At 43.2% G+C, this 16234-nt stretch overlaps 1 protein-coding gene across 1 annotated transcript; it reads right to left on the bottom strand.

Annotated features, from left to right (window-relative positions):
• Nucleotides 1-953: 953 nt before the first annotated feature.
• On the bottom strand, nucleotides 954-1895 carry LOC102504687 (olfactory receptor 9I1). Its single transcript, XM_006172984.2, has one exon. The coding sequence runs from the start codon at nucleotides 1893-1895 to the stop codon at nucleotides 954-956; it is 942 nt and encodes a 313-aa protein (XP_006173046.1).
• Nucleotides 1896-16234: the final 14339 nt, after the last annotated feature.

The following is a 16234-nucleotide window of genomic DNA, read 5'->3' as shown; positions in this document are numbered from 1 at the left end:
TTTCCCAAGTAATATTTCTAGCAGATGTGAAGGTCATGAAAAGGCGGCAGTCAGATTCATAGTTATATGTCATTGGGTGATAAAGTAAATGTCTTGCAGGAGATGGAAGGAGATAGTGGTTTTCATTACTGGGGAATAGAAAATGGTTTGAGTTAACTAAGGCAGATGGTCCATGAACAATGCTTCAGAAATAGAACAGAGCTTCTGACCTTTGCTGATCAAGAAATATTTCAAAAGTTACATATGGGGCTCAGTTCAGCTTTACATCAAGATCAAACTATTTCTAATAATTAATGCGAATCATTACATCTTTCTTTCATTCTGTAGTGTCTTGGTCCTCTATGTTATCTTGGTAAATTAATATGTTCTGCTTGAACATTCCCTAGTTCACATCTCCTTTCCCTTTATTTTTTCTTCCTCTGTTTAGCTACTTGTATTTTCCATGACAAATGCCTAAATTATACATAATTGAATGTCGAGGAAAGTTTTCTTTGGGCAAGGCTGATTTCCATCCCACTACCCATAACCAAAGAATGTGACTATCTTTACTATGTAAACAATAAACTATTGTTTTATAATTTTTCAAGGTGCCAATGTTAGCATAGTAGAAAAAAATTATGTAGCTGAGAAAACACTCAATAATGCCTAGGGCAGGTCAGAAAAATAAATTCACATTTATAGCATGTTATTACTTATAAAACCCTTTGGCATTCCATCTGTCTTGATCCTGGCTTGAATTACAGCAAGACAATTTTTACCAATGTGGTAACTGAGGCAGAGAATTTCTGGCTCAAGGTCATAGAGCTAATAAAGAAATCACTGGTACCTAAACCTACATTTTCTTTGCCTCATTATATCGTTGTAATTATGAGATCTGGTTCATGTGTTAAGGAGACAAGCCGAAAGCCCAAAGGATGATTTGCAGGAACTTCTGTTTTGATGGAGCTTAAGTCTTACTCTACTTGGGAAACCCTCACCCTGTTGAGAGCTTTCTTCAGAGCCTCCTTCACTTCCTTGTTTCTCAGGCTGTAGATCACTGGGTTCAGCATAGGGATGACCACAGTGTAGAAGACGGACACAACCTTGTCCTCCCCAAGGGATTTTCCCATGTTGCCTTTCAGGTATATGAACATAAGTGTCCCAAAGAAAAGAGCCACCGCAGTCATGTGAGAAGCACAGGTGGAGAAAGTCTTGGCTTTGCCACCAGCGGAACGAATCTTCAGAATAGCCCGAATGATGAACAGGTAGGAGATAAGAATCACTGAAATGCTGGTTGTGATGACCAAGAAAGCTAAGAGGTAGATCACCTGTTCTCGTGGTCCGGTCTCACTGCAGGCAAGCTTTAGTAGGGGTGGGAGGTCACAGAAGAAGAAATCCACATGGTTGGACTTGCAGAAGGAGATCGAGAAGGTGCACCCAGTGCGAACCACGGAATTGAACATGGCGCCACCATATGCCCCAGCCACCAGCCCGAGGCAGGTCTGGGGTGTCATGGACGCGGCATAGAGGAGAGGGTTACACACGGCCACATAGCGGTCATAGGCCATCACGGCCAAAAGGAAACATTCAGTACTAGCACAGAGTGTGAAAAAGAAGAACTGGGTGGCACAGTGCTCAAAGGTGATGACACTCTTATCCGTCCCCAAGATCTCCAGCAACTGAGGGACAATAACAGAGGAGTAGCAGACGTCCAGGAAGGAAAGGTGGCTGAGGAAGAAATACATGGGAGTCTGGAGGCGAGGGTCGCTCTGAACCAGCACAATCATACCCAGGTTGCCTCCCATGGTGATGAGATAAAGAACCAGAAACACAAAGAAAAGTCCCCTTTGCAGCTCTCCCCGCAGCTGAAACCCCATCAGAATGAATTCTGTCACCGCAGTGCCATTCTCTGCCATGAATCCTGTTGCCCGCCGAAATAAAAAAAAAATAAAATCTCATTGAAGATAAATTAAGGTGAGTATGGCTTGATTTGACTGCTCTCTCTCAGTAATGATAATAATCTTTCCATTTTTTACAAACTTGGTTTGATCTCTCAGCAACCTTTGGAAGCGCATGCTGTTAATCCCACCTTTGAGAAAACAATACGAGGGTCAAAGAGGTAAAGTGACTAGTTCACGATCTCATAGTAAAGAGGCAGAGGCAGAGCTAGAGCTCAGCTCCTTAGACATTTCCAAACTTCCAACAGGTTCCAAATTAGAAACCTTCATCCGCCTCGCTGCAGAGCCAGAAAACAGCACTTTGTTGGAGAAACTCTGGTGGTACAGTACTAAGGACATGGGCTTTGAAAATCAGACGGAGGTTCAAATCCCTTGAGACCTTGGGCAAGTTAATTCACCCTTCTGAACCTTAGCCTCCTTGTTGGTTTCATAGGAATTTCTATGCCAAAGTCCCAACATTACTGCGAAGGACATAACTTACATACTGTCCCTAGCACTTGGTCTGACTCACACACTTAGAATTTTTTTTTTTCTAAATTCTGCAATAATGTAACATGCTCCTAGGTTCATGTGCATTCTGGAATCTTCTTATCTCCAAGTCCACAAGCCCCTAGAGTCCCAATATCAGCTCTGTCTTTCTTTGTGGTTGTTTTGATGTGCATATGAGCACAGTGGGGCTGGATGCAAGGCAGTGGGCTGTGAAAAGCAAGCACTGTTAGAACTTCTGCAACCTGTTGCCTGCCAAGTCCCTTCTTCCTCTCTGTCTCTGCCAAAGAGCATGGCCTGGTTTCCAGGTTCTCTTATTCCAAAAGAACTGTCCCATTTTTTTTTAAATGCCAGATCATTATCAATCAATGCAAATCATGAATCAAGCCATTCTAGAATTAGCCTGCAAAGCTCCCTAAAGGACAAAGCCATCGCACCAAGTTTAGAATTCTAATAGAGATGGAGTTCTTGCCAGGTGTTTGGACAATCTTGTCTCTGGACCTTTGGATACTGATAATTTGGTGTAATGGAAATTCTGAATGTGGACTTCAAAAGTGATTCTTTTTGTCCTCCTTCCACCCTTGAAACAAAAACTGAATTTGAGAAAGATCTCATAGGATTTTAGATAAATGGGAAAACGAAACTTTGATCAATGTTTGGCAAAAGCTGATCTACTGACAAAATAAACATCACCATCTGGTGTTTCCCCTCCCCACTGAATTCCTGATAATCTAAATATTTAGTTTTTTTCCCCTAGGGCTCAGTATAATAGACTGTCAACCAAAACAATGACTTGCTGTGTTCTGAATGGAATTCATACAAATCATCCTGACCAAAGGGGCAAAAAGAGAGAAGACTATGTTCATTTATTTATTTAGTAAGAATCTACTGAGAACATACAATGCATTAGACACTCTTCTGGTTGTTCGGAACAAAACACAAAGAGCTTTGCCCTTGTGGAGTGGTCATTCTAGCAGAAGAGTTAGGCATATACAAAATATGGTTTTTTAAAGTAAATTTTTTTTACCATTATAGAAGATAAATGCTATGCAACACACAAACACACAAACACACAAACACATGAGAGGTGTATTAAATAGGACCACCAGGGAATGTTCACTGAAAAGGTGACATTTCAGCAGAAATGACAGGGGATTGGGTAACTATTCATGCTTATTTGTACACATCGTTTATCCACCAATTATTTTTCCGAACAATAGAAAATGAAGACACCAGCAATGGTGCCCCACTTCCATTATAAAGCATACGGCGTTCTTCAGATCCCTGCGAGACACTTCCAAGGCAACTTTGTTCAGAAATGTTAACCTCCTAATACAGAGAGAAGCCCCTAAGGTATCAGAGGCTCAACAATCAGCCTCAGATCTCTCAGTGTAAAGGGAAGACTGGAATCCCAGCCGTGTAGCACAGTGGCTAAGAAAATGGGCCCTGCGGACAAACAGAGCTTGTTCCAAACTCAGTCATCTCTTTCTGGGTGCCCCTGGGCAGAGGCCTTCACCTCTGGAGCCTGGGACTCAATACCCACGCATTAACACTAACAGCGCTGCTGTGCTGTGGGAGGTAGAGAAGAAAATCATGGAAACATCCGCACTGTGCCTGATCCAGACTAAGCACCCAACGCGCTTAATTGTTACCAAAGTGATTTTTCAGCCACTAGGTCGTTCTGACATTCAGAAATGTAATTTATTCCCCTCTTATTATTGAGTAAACTGAGACTCTAGTGGTTAAACCAACTTTCCCAAGACCGCACAGTTGTTAAACAGCTCCAGGATTCTGGCTCCAAATTCATTGCGCTTCCACCAACCAACATGTGGCTCGTCAGTTTGGTCCAGGAAGTGGGACACTAGCCCAGCTGCAGGCACCTCCCAGCAGGGGAGGCACAAGCCAGGAGTCCCACCCCATCCCACCAGGCCCCTGAGAGACACTTTCAGCTCTCCCCGGAGGGAGGGGAGCTAGTCCCCCCTGGAGGAGAGTGTCGTGGTGGGGGAGGGGCCACTGCTCAGGATGAGCCGTGTGGTAGGAAGACTGGGAACAGCGTCGGGAGGCCTGCATTCATGTCTGCTGTCTGCCACTGATGTACTGCGCAGACTCAGGTCACTATCTCCCCATCTCTGGGTCTGTGTCGCACATGAGAAGCCTGCACTGAATGACCTCAAACGCTGCTTCCTGTTCTACAAAGTGATGGTCTCTCTTCTCCTCGTGAAAGTCCCGTGAGAGAGGGGAAAAGCATGTATTAATAATACTAACAAAGAATGACATCAAAACAGCACTCACTTTGGCTTCAGTACCATTCTAGGTGTTTTATATAAACTGCCTCACTTACTTTTCATGACACCTCAACACCAGATTATTATCCTTATTTATAGACTGGAAAATAGAGGCTGGCAGAGATAAAGTAATTTGGTTTAGGCAAACCACTGGGCTGGGATTTGAACCAAGGACTGTTGGACTCTGAGGCCATGCTCCCAAAAGCTATTTCAAGAGTGTGGTAATAATGGGTTACCATCTAGTGAGCACCTTTTTATGATCAGAATTTTTTAGCAGCCTTACATACATCATTCTTTACATTGGAGCAAAGAGGTGAGTAGTGTAAGTTAAATTAAAATTTTGGAAAATGACCATAATTCTGGAAACACTGCACACGTTCCCCTTTTTATTGTATTGTCTTTATTGGTCATGTCTTGTCTGCAGGGAGAGGAGGACAGAAGATGTGCACAGGGCTACTGTCAGACTCAGACTCTAATGAGGAGTGTGCAGCCACCAAAGAACCGTCATCTCCTCCAGCACAGGTGTAAGTGGCAGAACGAAAGCCATGTGACCCAGCCTTGCTCCTGGCTCCATGTCATGTCCTACTCGTATTTTCCCTTTGCCCCAGTCTCAGTCCTCATTTTTTATTTATTTTATCTTGCCACATGTCAGACATTTTTATAAGCCATTTTAAGTCTCTTTTGGAAAGAGACATTGATGAATAAATAAACACAAAGGTGCCTGTTTACCAGATGCCAGGACAGTCAGCATCAGACCAGCGACAGTGCCGCCAGAGGACTTTGCCAAATGGATTCTGGAAAGGCAGTGCACAAACGGTGATTCAGCCCAAATCAGACCCATCTATGGATGATGAAGAAAGATAGACGCTCAAGGGAGAAAATGGAAAGCGTGGGGAGGTCTCCAAGTCTGTGCTAGGTAGCCAGCTCCTGACATCTTCGTAAACCCAAATTCCAAGATAGCGACCTGGGACGGAATTCTGAGACACTGAAAAGCATGGAGGGTCTCTTCAGCCATAATGCACTTGAATGAGACCCTTCTGAGCATCAAAGATGTCCATTTTTCAATGTGCAGAGGAAAATTTTAAAGAAACCCAAAGTTGCCAAGTGTTTGCTGATCTTCAGAGGAGCTGAAGAGTTAGATCTTTCCAAGAACAATTCCACCTTCCCTGATGATGCATTGTCTAAATTCCTGAACTGAGCCAACATGATGCATAATTCTAGATAGAACAGCCAATCAGTTTCCTAATGATCATGATTAGAGACAACCAACAGCAGCTCCACAAAAGCTCTAGGTGGGAGAAGAACACTGGATCAGTGTGGTCTCAGAAGAAAATATTTGGTCCCAGGCAACTTAGATAAACTAAGTTGCTGGGGAGAGATGACTGGAACTCTGAAGCTGCAGTTTCCTGTCTTTGAAGCCCGCAAAATAGTTGACATTGCTGGCTTTTAAGGATGCACAGGGGGAAAGTGAATCCTTGATGCCATCACCAACCCACCATGCTCTCCAGTACCGAACAGCAGCAGCATTTCACACTCTCGGTGATCTGTTATCTAACTGTTGATCAGACACAGAAATATTTCACCTCCAGACACTTCCTGGTGGACCACTAACTCTAGGTTACCTTTCCCCAACATTAGTCATGTCTCCTCAAGACCCACAGCCTCATTTTTATACCAGCCCATAGTAAACACACCTGGAACATCTAATTCACACACTCCAAAGCTAAAGGAGAAAGATGTAAGATTGTTTGCTCTTTGGGTTTATTAATCTCCCCAGAACCTCCACTAAACCTCAGAACATTAACAAGGGTTTCAGAAGAAAGGGAGCCCAGCAGGCTTTGGTGTTTAACATGCTCCACCCGTCATCTCAGAGCCAGCGCTGGACTCGGAGCCAAGAGGCTACTATAGATTAATCGAGAAAATATATGGGAAGATGATTCTCAAAGTAATAGGTTTGCGCTTGGAAGGGATTGTTATAAGGATCCAGACACCAGCTTTACAATAGCACATACTGTGGGAAATGCAGAGCCATAGATCTGAAGAGTATTTATAGAGCTCAACAAAACTAATCCACTTAGCTCCTCCGAGGATCTGAGGTTTAAAGTTATTTTTAAACGGTGAGATGTAAAGGTTGCATGATGTGCCTAGAGTTATGTAGCCATTCCTCTCAGCTGGAAGTACACAACAAAGGCTTCTAAAGGATCTGCCTTTATATCCTGTGCCAGGCAGTATGCCGGCCACATGGGGTATAGTGATGCATACATAGAACTAAACAGACATTAGATGATAATGGTGCTCCCTGTGCCACTAGAACAGACCTGGCGTCATCTGCTTGTGGTAACTTGAAGAAGGAAAAGGAACAAAGGAATGCGGTACAAGATGCTTTGCCACTCAAAGTGTCAGTAGGGACCTAGGTCCTAAGGATGTTTAAGTGGCGGGAAAAAAACATGGCAGCGTCTTCCACCAACAGTCTGTGTTCAGGTAAAGAAGTAGCTCAACCTAGAGATGAAAATAGACTCTCTATTAAAAGCTCCCCTTTTCCTCTAAAGCTTGTTTGGAAGAAAACTTTAGTTGGTCATTTTCTAGCTGAATTTAAACCTATAAATGCATAGGAAAATCTCCTCCGGCCAACCTCATTGAAAATAGCAGAAAAGTATAACCAGCACAGTGTCACGGAACCAGAATGCTTTGAAGTTCCATCACAGTGAGGTCAAGTTCCAGCCAGCTACTTAAATTATCTGAACTTCAGCTCCTTCACCTGTAAGGTGGACATGAAGACTACCCAACTCACAGGAAGTGCTGTGAGGATAAAGTGAGATGGCATGTGTGCTCAACGAAGATTGGTTCTTTTGCATATAATGGAAGGTGTGAATTCCCTTCCCAAAAATTACAAATGACTTTCATGATCCCTCACTTTGAAATATTGTACTCCCATTATCTCATTTGATCCTCACACAACCCATTCTGAGGTGAGGAAACTGGGACTTGGAGAGGTCAGTGCATCTGTCCAAATGTCACGTACTTAGCAAGACAGGCAGCCAGAACTGAGCCCCAGAACCCTTTCCACCACACCACCCAATCGTTCAGCACGGTGGTCATAGTGATACAGATGCCTCTCCTGAAGAAGGGAGGTGGTGGGGACTGGGGTGGAGACCTCAAAAGTTAAACTCTTGAGTTCTTCCTCCTTTTGTGGTCTTATAATAAACTTCTATAATGATATATAAATTCTGTCCTTAAATCCCTTATAATTCTCCTTCACCACTGCCTACTCACTCTGACCCATCTGCTCCCTGGACAGAGCATGCCGTAGAATCTTGGAGCTTAAAGGAGTCTCTAAAAGTTATGAGAAAAAAATTAATAGATGTGGAAGAGACCCTAAGAGAAGGAGGGTCTTACCCAGAAGCAAACACCAAAGGAAAATGTTGGCAGTGACAGATCTCCTGCAGCCTGACAAGACACTCTCTACTTTCTGGGCTGTTCCTTCTTTTCAGAGTCTCAGCACAGCTTTTCTGTTGCCCATGAACCACTCAAGCCCTCTGCTTCCCAGAGAGTGGTGAGAACAGATGAATCACGCTCCTTTAAAGGGAGATTGGGAGGGAGAGGAGTTGTGGTGATGGGGATACCTAGACAGAACAGCCCTACAAAGTGTGAGCTTGAGCATCAGGTCTCTGTCGCTCTGGTTGGGCTCTTTCATGCTCTAATCTCCCTAGAGCTTCTCCCAAAGTTAGCACCTAGCTGAACAGTCCAAAAAGAAAGACCTCAGTTCCCTCTGCTTTAGGGGCGGCTTAGCTAAGTGCTCATAGGAAGTAGCTTCATGAACTCTGAATTGCAGGAATCCGAGCTCTACCTCCCCAGCACAGTGGAAATCCCATCTCAGGCAACTCTGATGGCTGACCGTTGAGCTAATGATGACCCTTTCCAATCAATCTATATGGAGCCAGAACAATTCCAATGATGGGGAAATTACCCTCCCACAAAGGAGTTTGTTCTGTTTTGGAGCCTACCTATAGATTCCAGCTCCCTCTGTAATGTCAGTACCATCACATTCCAAATACCTACCAGTTTTACAAGTTTCTTAGCGATTCAACAAGAGTTGCTTCTCAATCTTTCCCTGTTCTTAATATAACTCCTTACTTGAAACAGCCTCCCTCATCTTCCATATGGCTTCACCTACCTTGTCTCTTCTGATTCTAAAAGCAATCACCTGAAGCAGGTATGAGATGCATTATCAGTCCCAGGGCATAGATGAGGGAACTGAGACCTAAAGATGCTAAGTGTCTTGCATCACTGCAAGAGAGAAGTAAAACTGATAACTCCCAGCACCTTGTGCTCCCTAGCAAGCCACACCAGCTTTGACCCTACTAAAGAAAAAAAGAAATAAACCTATTTTAGACAAGAGGAAACCAAGATTCAACTTGTCAAGTACATTTTGAACCTGGACTGTGGTTCATTTTCTCTCTCGTCTACTTTGGGCAAACTTACCTTCAGCAGGACCAAGAAGCCCTTCCCTGGAAGACTGGGCTGGATGGGAGGAGAATGTGATGTCTAAATGGGGCTTTTGGGCATCAGAGGAATAAACATTTTCAGCCTCTGCAGCTCATAAGCCCCAACATCTACAGAAGCAGCCATTAGTAGATGCCTAGGTCTCTGTCCTACCCTGGGCGCTCCAGGAGAGCAATTAGAAAACCAGGGGGGGTTGGGGTTCTCTAACCAGGCCCTAAGCTGCTAATTAGGCTTCTCTGATTCCCAAAGGAGAGAAACCTTCAGAACAGGGCCCCTGCAAAGTTGGCCTTCTCAGTTCCTTCCCACTCAAAGTTCATCCTGTCTGGCAGATCCCACCATAATTTAATCTCATTTAGGGGGTGGGGGGAGATGCTTCTACGTCCTTCTCTCTGAGAAGCTGTCAACAACCCAAGGTGACCCCTTCTGAACAATCTCGTTTATGGGGCACAAGTGAAATTAGTGATTATGTCAAGGACCCACAGCCTGCCTTCTCATATACTCAAATAATATTAATAATCTGTGTATAAAGTACTTAGAGGGTACCTAGCACACCATATTTTATCCAAGTTTAACCCATCGGCTCTTCACAACAATCCTGTGAAGTTTGTTAGTAACTGTTATTTTTGTACTTTACCAGTGAGGAAACTGAGATGCAGAGAGGTAAAATAACCAGCCGTGGTCACACAGGTAGTAGGAGGAACACTGAGATTGGAACCAGGGGAGCCCGCCATGATACCTCCAGACACTTTGCTCTTAACCCCTATCCTGTACCTCCTGATGGCAATTAGCTGATGATAAACATCACCGTTTAGGACAGAAAATCTGGACAATGTCCAAAAACCATTAGTGAAGACATTTAAACTACCAGTAAGTGCTGGTAACAGTTGGAGGGAAAGGCACTGGAAGAGTTACTTAGCACATAAACTCCGACAGTAGACACTTGGGTCACATCCTCACCTCTTGGGGACAGCCCTCGGTCAATGGATAATGGGCACGGCCTGCAAAAGGCCAAGCCCCTTGCCTAGAGGTGGAACTGAGTCCATGGGATAAATCGTGCCCTAGAGTTCCCCTGAGGATCAAGGCCAAGGCTAGACTCCAGCTGAAGCTACATCTTTGCTCAGTGAACTCCTGCTTCCTTGACTCCCTTACAGATTCCTTCTATAATCACTCCCTCAGCTAAACACAAAGAAATCTATGTCTTGGGTCTTTTTTTTTTTTTTTTAAGAAATCCAACCTAAGACATATCTTTTCCCAAAAGTTCTAGGCTTAATAATAACAACGATGACAACAATGACTGTGTGGTCCACCAAAGCACTCCAGAACCTCCCAATACGTCACAAAGGGAAGAGTGTAATCATCACAATCACCCACTTCACAAGTTCCCCAGGGCGTGTTTAGTGGGATATTATCATTACTGGCATCTTCTCCCTCCTTTCCTTCTATTTTGTCTTAACTGCCCCTCTACCCTCAATACCACCCCAGGAAACATTCAAAAAGAGTATGCATACTCTCACCACACAGTTATTTCAATAGGTATTTAATTACAGGAAATGATAATACATATTGCCCAAAATGCATTGGAAAATAGAATTCTCTGTGCTGCCAGAAGTCCTGATTTGTGGCTGCCTTCCTTCTTTGTAGTATTTTCTTGCATCAACTGGCATCTGCAGCACAAAAGCCAACCTGGCTAGGCTGAATGCTTGCTAATTGTCAATGGATTTCAGGCCAGCCTTGTTACTTTAGAGTGATGGGCACATGGCCTCTCTGAGACCCTCCTGCTGAAAGATTCTGATCCCACATTAATGAGTGAACGAAAGCATACAGGGTAGAGGAGCGATTATACTGAAGCAGAACACAGGTTATTAGAAAAAAGTAAATTGGGTTCTCCAGAAACCTGTACTCTCACAGGGGAGATGAGACTAACCGCCAAGGAGCAGCCATGAACCATGTAAGACAAGTGGAATTAAGTGCCAAAGTGCATGGTTCTAACAAAGGGAGTGTGGGTCTCAGAGACCAGGAGAGATGAGAGCTGGAGTAGCCAGAGAAAGCTGCCTGCATAAACTCTGGAAGTGGATCCTTAAGGAAGGCGGTGTATTCATGGTATAGACTCAAACGAAGCATATTTTGATCACTTTAGCCTCATTCCTTCTGAATCAATAAACATCCTTCCTAATAAAATTATGAGCAGATAACGTGGCTAGGTTTCAGCCCCCAAGATGAGACTTGACATCAAGTGTAAGGATGGGTGCGGTGTAGAAAACCTCATGCAGGGTCCTCAGATCTGAGTTCCAGTCCTGACCCTACCACCAACTGGGACAGCTGGACCCTGAGAGCCAGTGACAAAGAGGAAGCAAATTCACTCCTCCTGGAAACTGCAAATGAGCTTTGAGACCAACGAGACTCTGGAGTTGCCGTGAAATCCCGCAAGATTTGTGTTTATTCTCTCAGATGTGTGGAGATGAGATAACGAGCCCCTTCTGAAGCCTGTTCTCCCTGACAAGGCTGCCTTTTCCGGGGAGCCCTGGAGGGCTGTCCCAGGTGCTGATGCATGATTCAGAGACAACATTTGTGTTCACTGCATCCTTCCCACAAAACCATTCCCAGAAGTATTTTAAATAACCCACTGGTTTGCTAAATAAGAAGAAAGCTAAAACTGTCAGCTGTGTACATCTATTTGAGTCATCTAAGCTGCTTTCTACCAAATGCTTAAATGACCTCCAATTAGTTTGATTCCAAACCTAAAATGAATCCGACTGGATTATTCCACCAGGTAAGTAGGATGTAACTGTGACCTTGATAAGGTTAATAAGATACCGGCTCTGAAGTAAGGTCCACACAAACTAGGGAAGACAAAACCGGGCAGAGACCCTGGCCATTGTCATCAGAACTTGTCACCCAATGGGATCGTGTCCAGACTGGGGTTTCAGCTCCTGTATGAAATACACAAGTAAGACTGGGTTTGGTTTGGTTTGGTTTTTTAAGAAACCTACAGTGGCAATTTTTTCAGGCTTATGGATGTATCAGTAGGTAAATTTTAGAAAATACAGTTTTATGAGGCAGGGGGCAGGGTACTACGCGGCATAGTTCAGAGAATTCACTGTAAATTACTGTACTTCCTGCAATTATGCTATGGGTGGGATTAATCATATGTACTGGAGCTTTAGCTTTGAAACAAGACAGACCTGAGTTCGAATCTGGGCTTTTTCACTGACTAGTCATGTGACCTCGAACAAGTTACTTAACTATTCAGAGTCTTAGTTCCCTCCGGAACAAAATAATACCTCTGTCACAGGGTCACTGAGAGGATTCTGTGAGATACTGTATATAGAATGTTTAACACCCTGGTCGGCACAGAGAAGATGCTCAGTAAATAGCTACCAGTATTAAGAAAGGCATGTAGCATAGCTGTTCAGCACCCCAACTCTGGGATCAGGGCAACCAGGGTTAAGATCTAAACAGCTTTTCTTTCTGGCTCTGACACCTCAAGCAAAATACTTAAAGTTTCTAAGCCTCAATTTCCTCATCTGTAAAACAAAGATAAATATTCCTCTCTCCTAACGTTGTTGTCAGGTAACAATGAAAGAAAGCCTTTACAGTGCTTAGCATGGTACCTGACTCAGGGCAAGAGCTCAGTAAATGTTGACAATAATATTTGGAGACAGCAACCCCATAAGGGATTGTCAATGGATTTCAGGCCATTGACAGGATTGAGGAGGGTTAACTTTGTTAATTTCCTTCATTCTCCCCAAGAGACGCAACCCTTGGAAGAAAAAGAAGGAGTTTGGGAGAAGGTTCCAAGTCGAAGTAAGCACAAAGAGTCATCTCTTCTCTAAAGGGTTCCTCCTGGCCAAGACTGTCTCTCTTTCTCCACTCCCTTCAGAGACCTCATATTATTCTACATTACATACTATAATCAAAACATACTACAAGTCATAATATCAACCAATAGTGTGCCTAAGCTTTCTTATATCTACTGGCCACAAACCTTGGCTTTCCCTCTTGTAAGCTGTTCTGGGCTCAGGGAAGTGGTAGCTGCCCTCCACTCTGGGCCCAATGCAAGCTGCTAGTACCCCAAGCCCCATCTTATATGGTCTCATACAAAACTGGGTGTCAACAGCCTGGTCCTAAAAATACTTCCTTCTGGGAAATATTCTGGAAATTGCCTTTCTGGAAAATAAGCAAACTCTATCACGTTAAGTAAAAATCCATTCTAAGTTTTCAAAAATTACCATTGTGTTCTCATTTTGTTATTGAGAAAGTTAAGATTGTAATTGGTTAAGCAATTTTCCCAAGAATGTACTAAAGGAGGGACATGGCCCAACCAAGTCTATCTTAACTCAAAAAGAAGGAAGAAGAAGAAAAGACATGGACCACCAAAAAATGAAATCTTCTCCCCTGGGAGCTGAGTATTTGCCTCATAGTCTTAGAGATGCCAAGACTTAAAAGTTGAGACTTGGATCTGAAGAAAAGGTAATTCTGTTCCCCTAAGAGGAAATCATGATGGGGTGGAGAGAGCCCTGAATTTGGAGTTAGAAAGTCTCAGATTCAAATGTTGACTCTGATTCTTCCTAGGTGTGGACACACAACTTGACAAAGCTGGGCATCCTCCTTAACATCTCTAACTTCCCTTTACCCTTCCATAAAATAATCATGGCTGTTCCCAACTTGGGGGGCTGCTGAAAGGATGAGGGCTACCGTATGGGTTGGGCCTTGCCTGTGGAACAAACTCAGTGTGACTGCATCTGTACCCAGATGATCTGCCACCTAATCTCTGGTTGTGTGCATTCAACAATCTTGTCCCAAAATCAGAGGGAACCCTGGGATCTGTGATGGACAGAAAACGAACTGTGACAGTTTCAGAATTCGAGGTTGAGAAAATGATGTTGAAATTAACCAAGTTTCCTCATCATTTGGAAGTAGGAAAGATCGGACTATCCAAAAAACAGCAGGGAGGGTTCTTTGATTTCATACACCATAAAGATGCAGTGAAATGTAGGAAGGCAGCAAAACAAATTCATAGCAAAGAGCACAGAATTTGCCGTCAAACTATTATTGCTCAAAATCCAGATCTTCCACTTATTAAACTGGGTGACCTTAGACAATCTCCCAGAAGTTCAAATTCCTCATTAGGGAAAAATTAAGATAACCAGCCTTGACTACTTCCAGAATTAAATAAGACAACATATGCACAACCCAAAAATGTTCAGTGGAAAGGGTGAGTAGGTGGACTGTAAGCAAACAAGAAGACCATAACAAAATCAGAAATAACAAACTAGATTTACCTACCTAATACTGGATAAATCACAAAAATATAGCGAATGTGGGAAAAGACACAAAAATCATGTATGTAAATTTTAAAACACACAAAAATCATGGTATTTTTTAAAGGTATACATGTTTCTAAATAAATATAAAAGGGATAAACATTTCACATACACTAGAGTGGGTCCCTGTGAGGAGCTGGGGAAGGATTAGGGGTGGAGGGAGAAGGAGGGAAAATCATAAAATAATATGAGAAAGTTCAGTGATGGTTTATCAGGAACTGAAGAATATGATTCACTCAATTTTGGACTCAAGATTTCATAACATTATGTTTAAGTTACTATAAATCACTTGAAATAGTGCCCGCATATTTTTACATAGTAGCAAAGGAGGAGACACGTTACATAGCACAGAAATCAGAAAAATTCTTTCAGCCTCATTTATCCCATATACCCAGCTGTAGAAATTATGGATTGTGAGAGCAAAAGAACTTTAACAATCATATAATCTAGCCCCACCATTTTTCAGGACAGAAAGCAAAGCCCTGGGTGGGGAAGTGAACTTCTGAAGATCATTCAGCTAGTTAGTGTCTGTCCTGGAGATGGTAGCCACGATCTTGACCATCCCAAGTGGGCCTTCCAAAGAACGTAACTCATCCCCAGAGCAGGCTGCTGGAGTGGAGTGGAGTGAACAGCCCAAGGAGGCTATGTTTTATATGATATGTCAGTGCTTCCTTCCCACCAGGGACCCCTGATTAGAGCCAGAGGAGACCCCCGACCCAAGATTAAAGTGGAGAGAAAGACTTTTAGTTATCCTTTTAAATTATTATTGAGATATGATTGACCTACAACAGTGTGTAAGTTTAACTTGTACAATGTGTTAGTTTGATACGTTTATATATTGCAATATGATTGTCACCATAGCTCAAGCTAACACTTCCATCATGTCCCATAACTGTCATGCCTTCTTTGTGGTGAGAATAACCAAGAGCTGGTCTCTGAGCAACTCTGAATTTCATAACACAGTATTCCAACTAGAATCACTCTACTGTGCCCTAGATCCCCAGAACTTATTTATCTACTAGTTGCTAGTCTGTACCCTTTGCAACATCTTTTAATACCATCAGACCAAGCAATATTTGACCACACACTGAATTATCCAAAAAGGAAAATATTCATCAGTGGGTAATATGGGGGAATTGTCCACATAAAGAGCAAATGTGTCATCTTCCAACTTCTGAAATGCCTTCATGAGAAGAAGGGATTAGAATTGTTGTGTCTGGAAGGGGTGAAACTGAAGTCAATGTATGGAAGGTAAAGAAAGAGACTCCAGATCCAAAAAGAGAATTAACAGGTAGAACTGTCCGCAGATGGAAGCTCACACAGCAACCGACAAGCCCGTGGAGGGTGGGCAGTAGAAGGGACTCCAGCACCCAGTGGGGACTAGAACGGATGCTGCCTACATTATTTTCAAATCTCACAGTCTATGTGTCTCTTATTTGCATGGAAGTTTCCAGGTATAAACCAGAGTTAATCTGAATTAGAAACACGAGCTCACAGCTCAATGCCCAAAAATGCAGAAGAACATGGATATGCGAGGAGGATCAGCCAGGTACAGGATTTCTCACAGACAAGCTCTGTACATTGGCCCAGAAAAATAAACCTAACTTCCCGCCTCAGAGAGTAAACAACTGCCCATCAGTTCTGGGACTTTTTTGTTTATTTCATTCTCAGCCTCAGATCAATAGCCTATGTTGACTCC

The sequence above is a fragment of the Camelus ferus genome, chromosome 10, assembly GCF_009834535.1.
Source record: "Camelus ferus isolate YT-003-E chromosome 10, BCGSAC_Cfer_1.0, whole genome shotgun sequence".
NCBI lineage: Eukaryota > Metazoa > Chordata > Mammalia > Artiodactyla > Camelidae > Camelus > Camelus ferus.
Note: the sequence above shows the minus strand (reverse complement) of the source record. Positions and strands in the feature narration are given on the sequence as shown.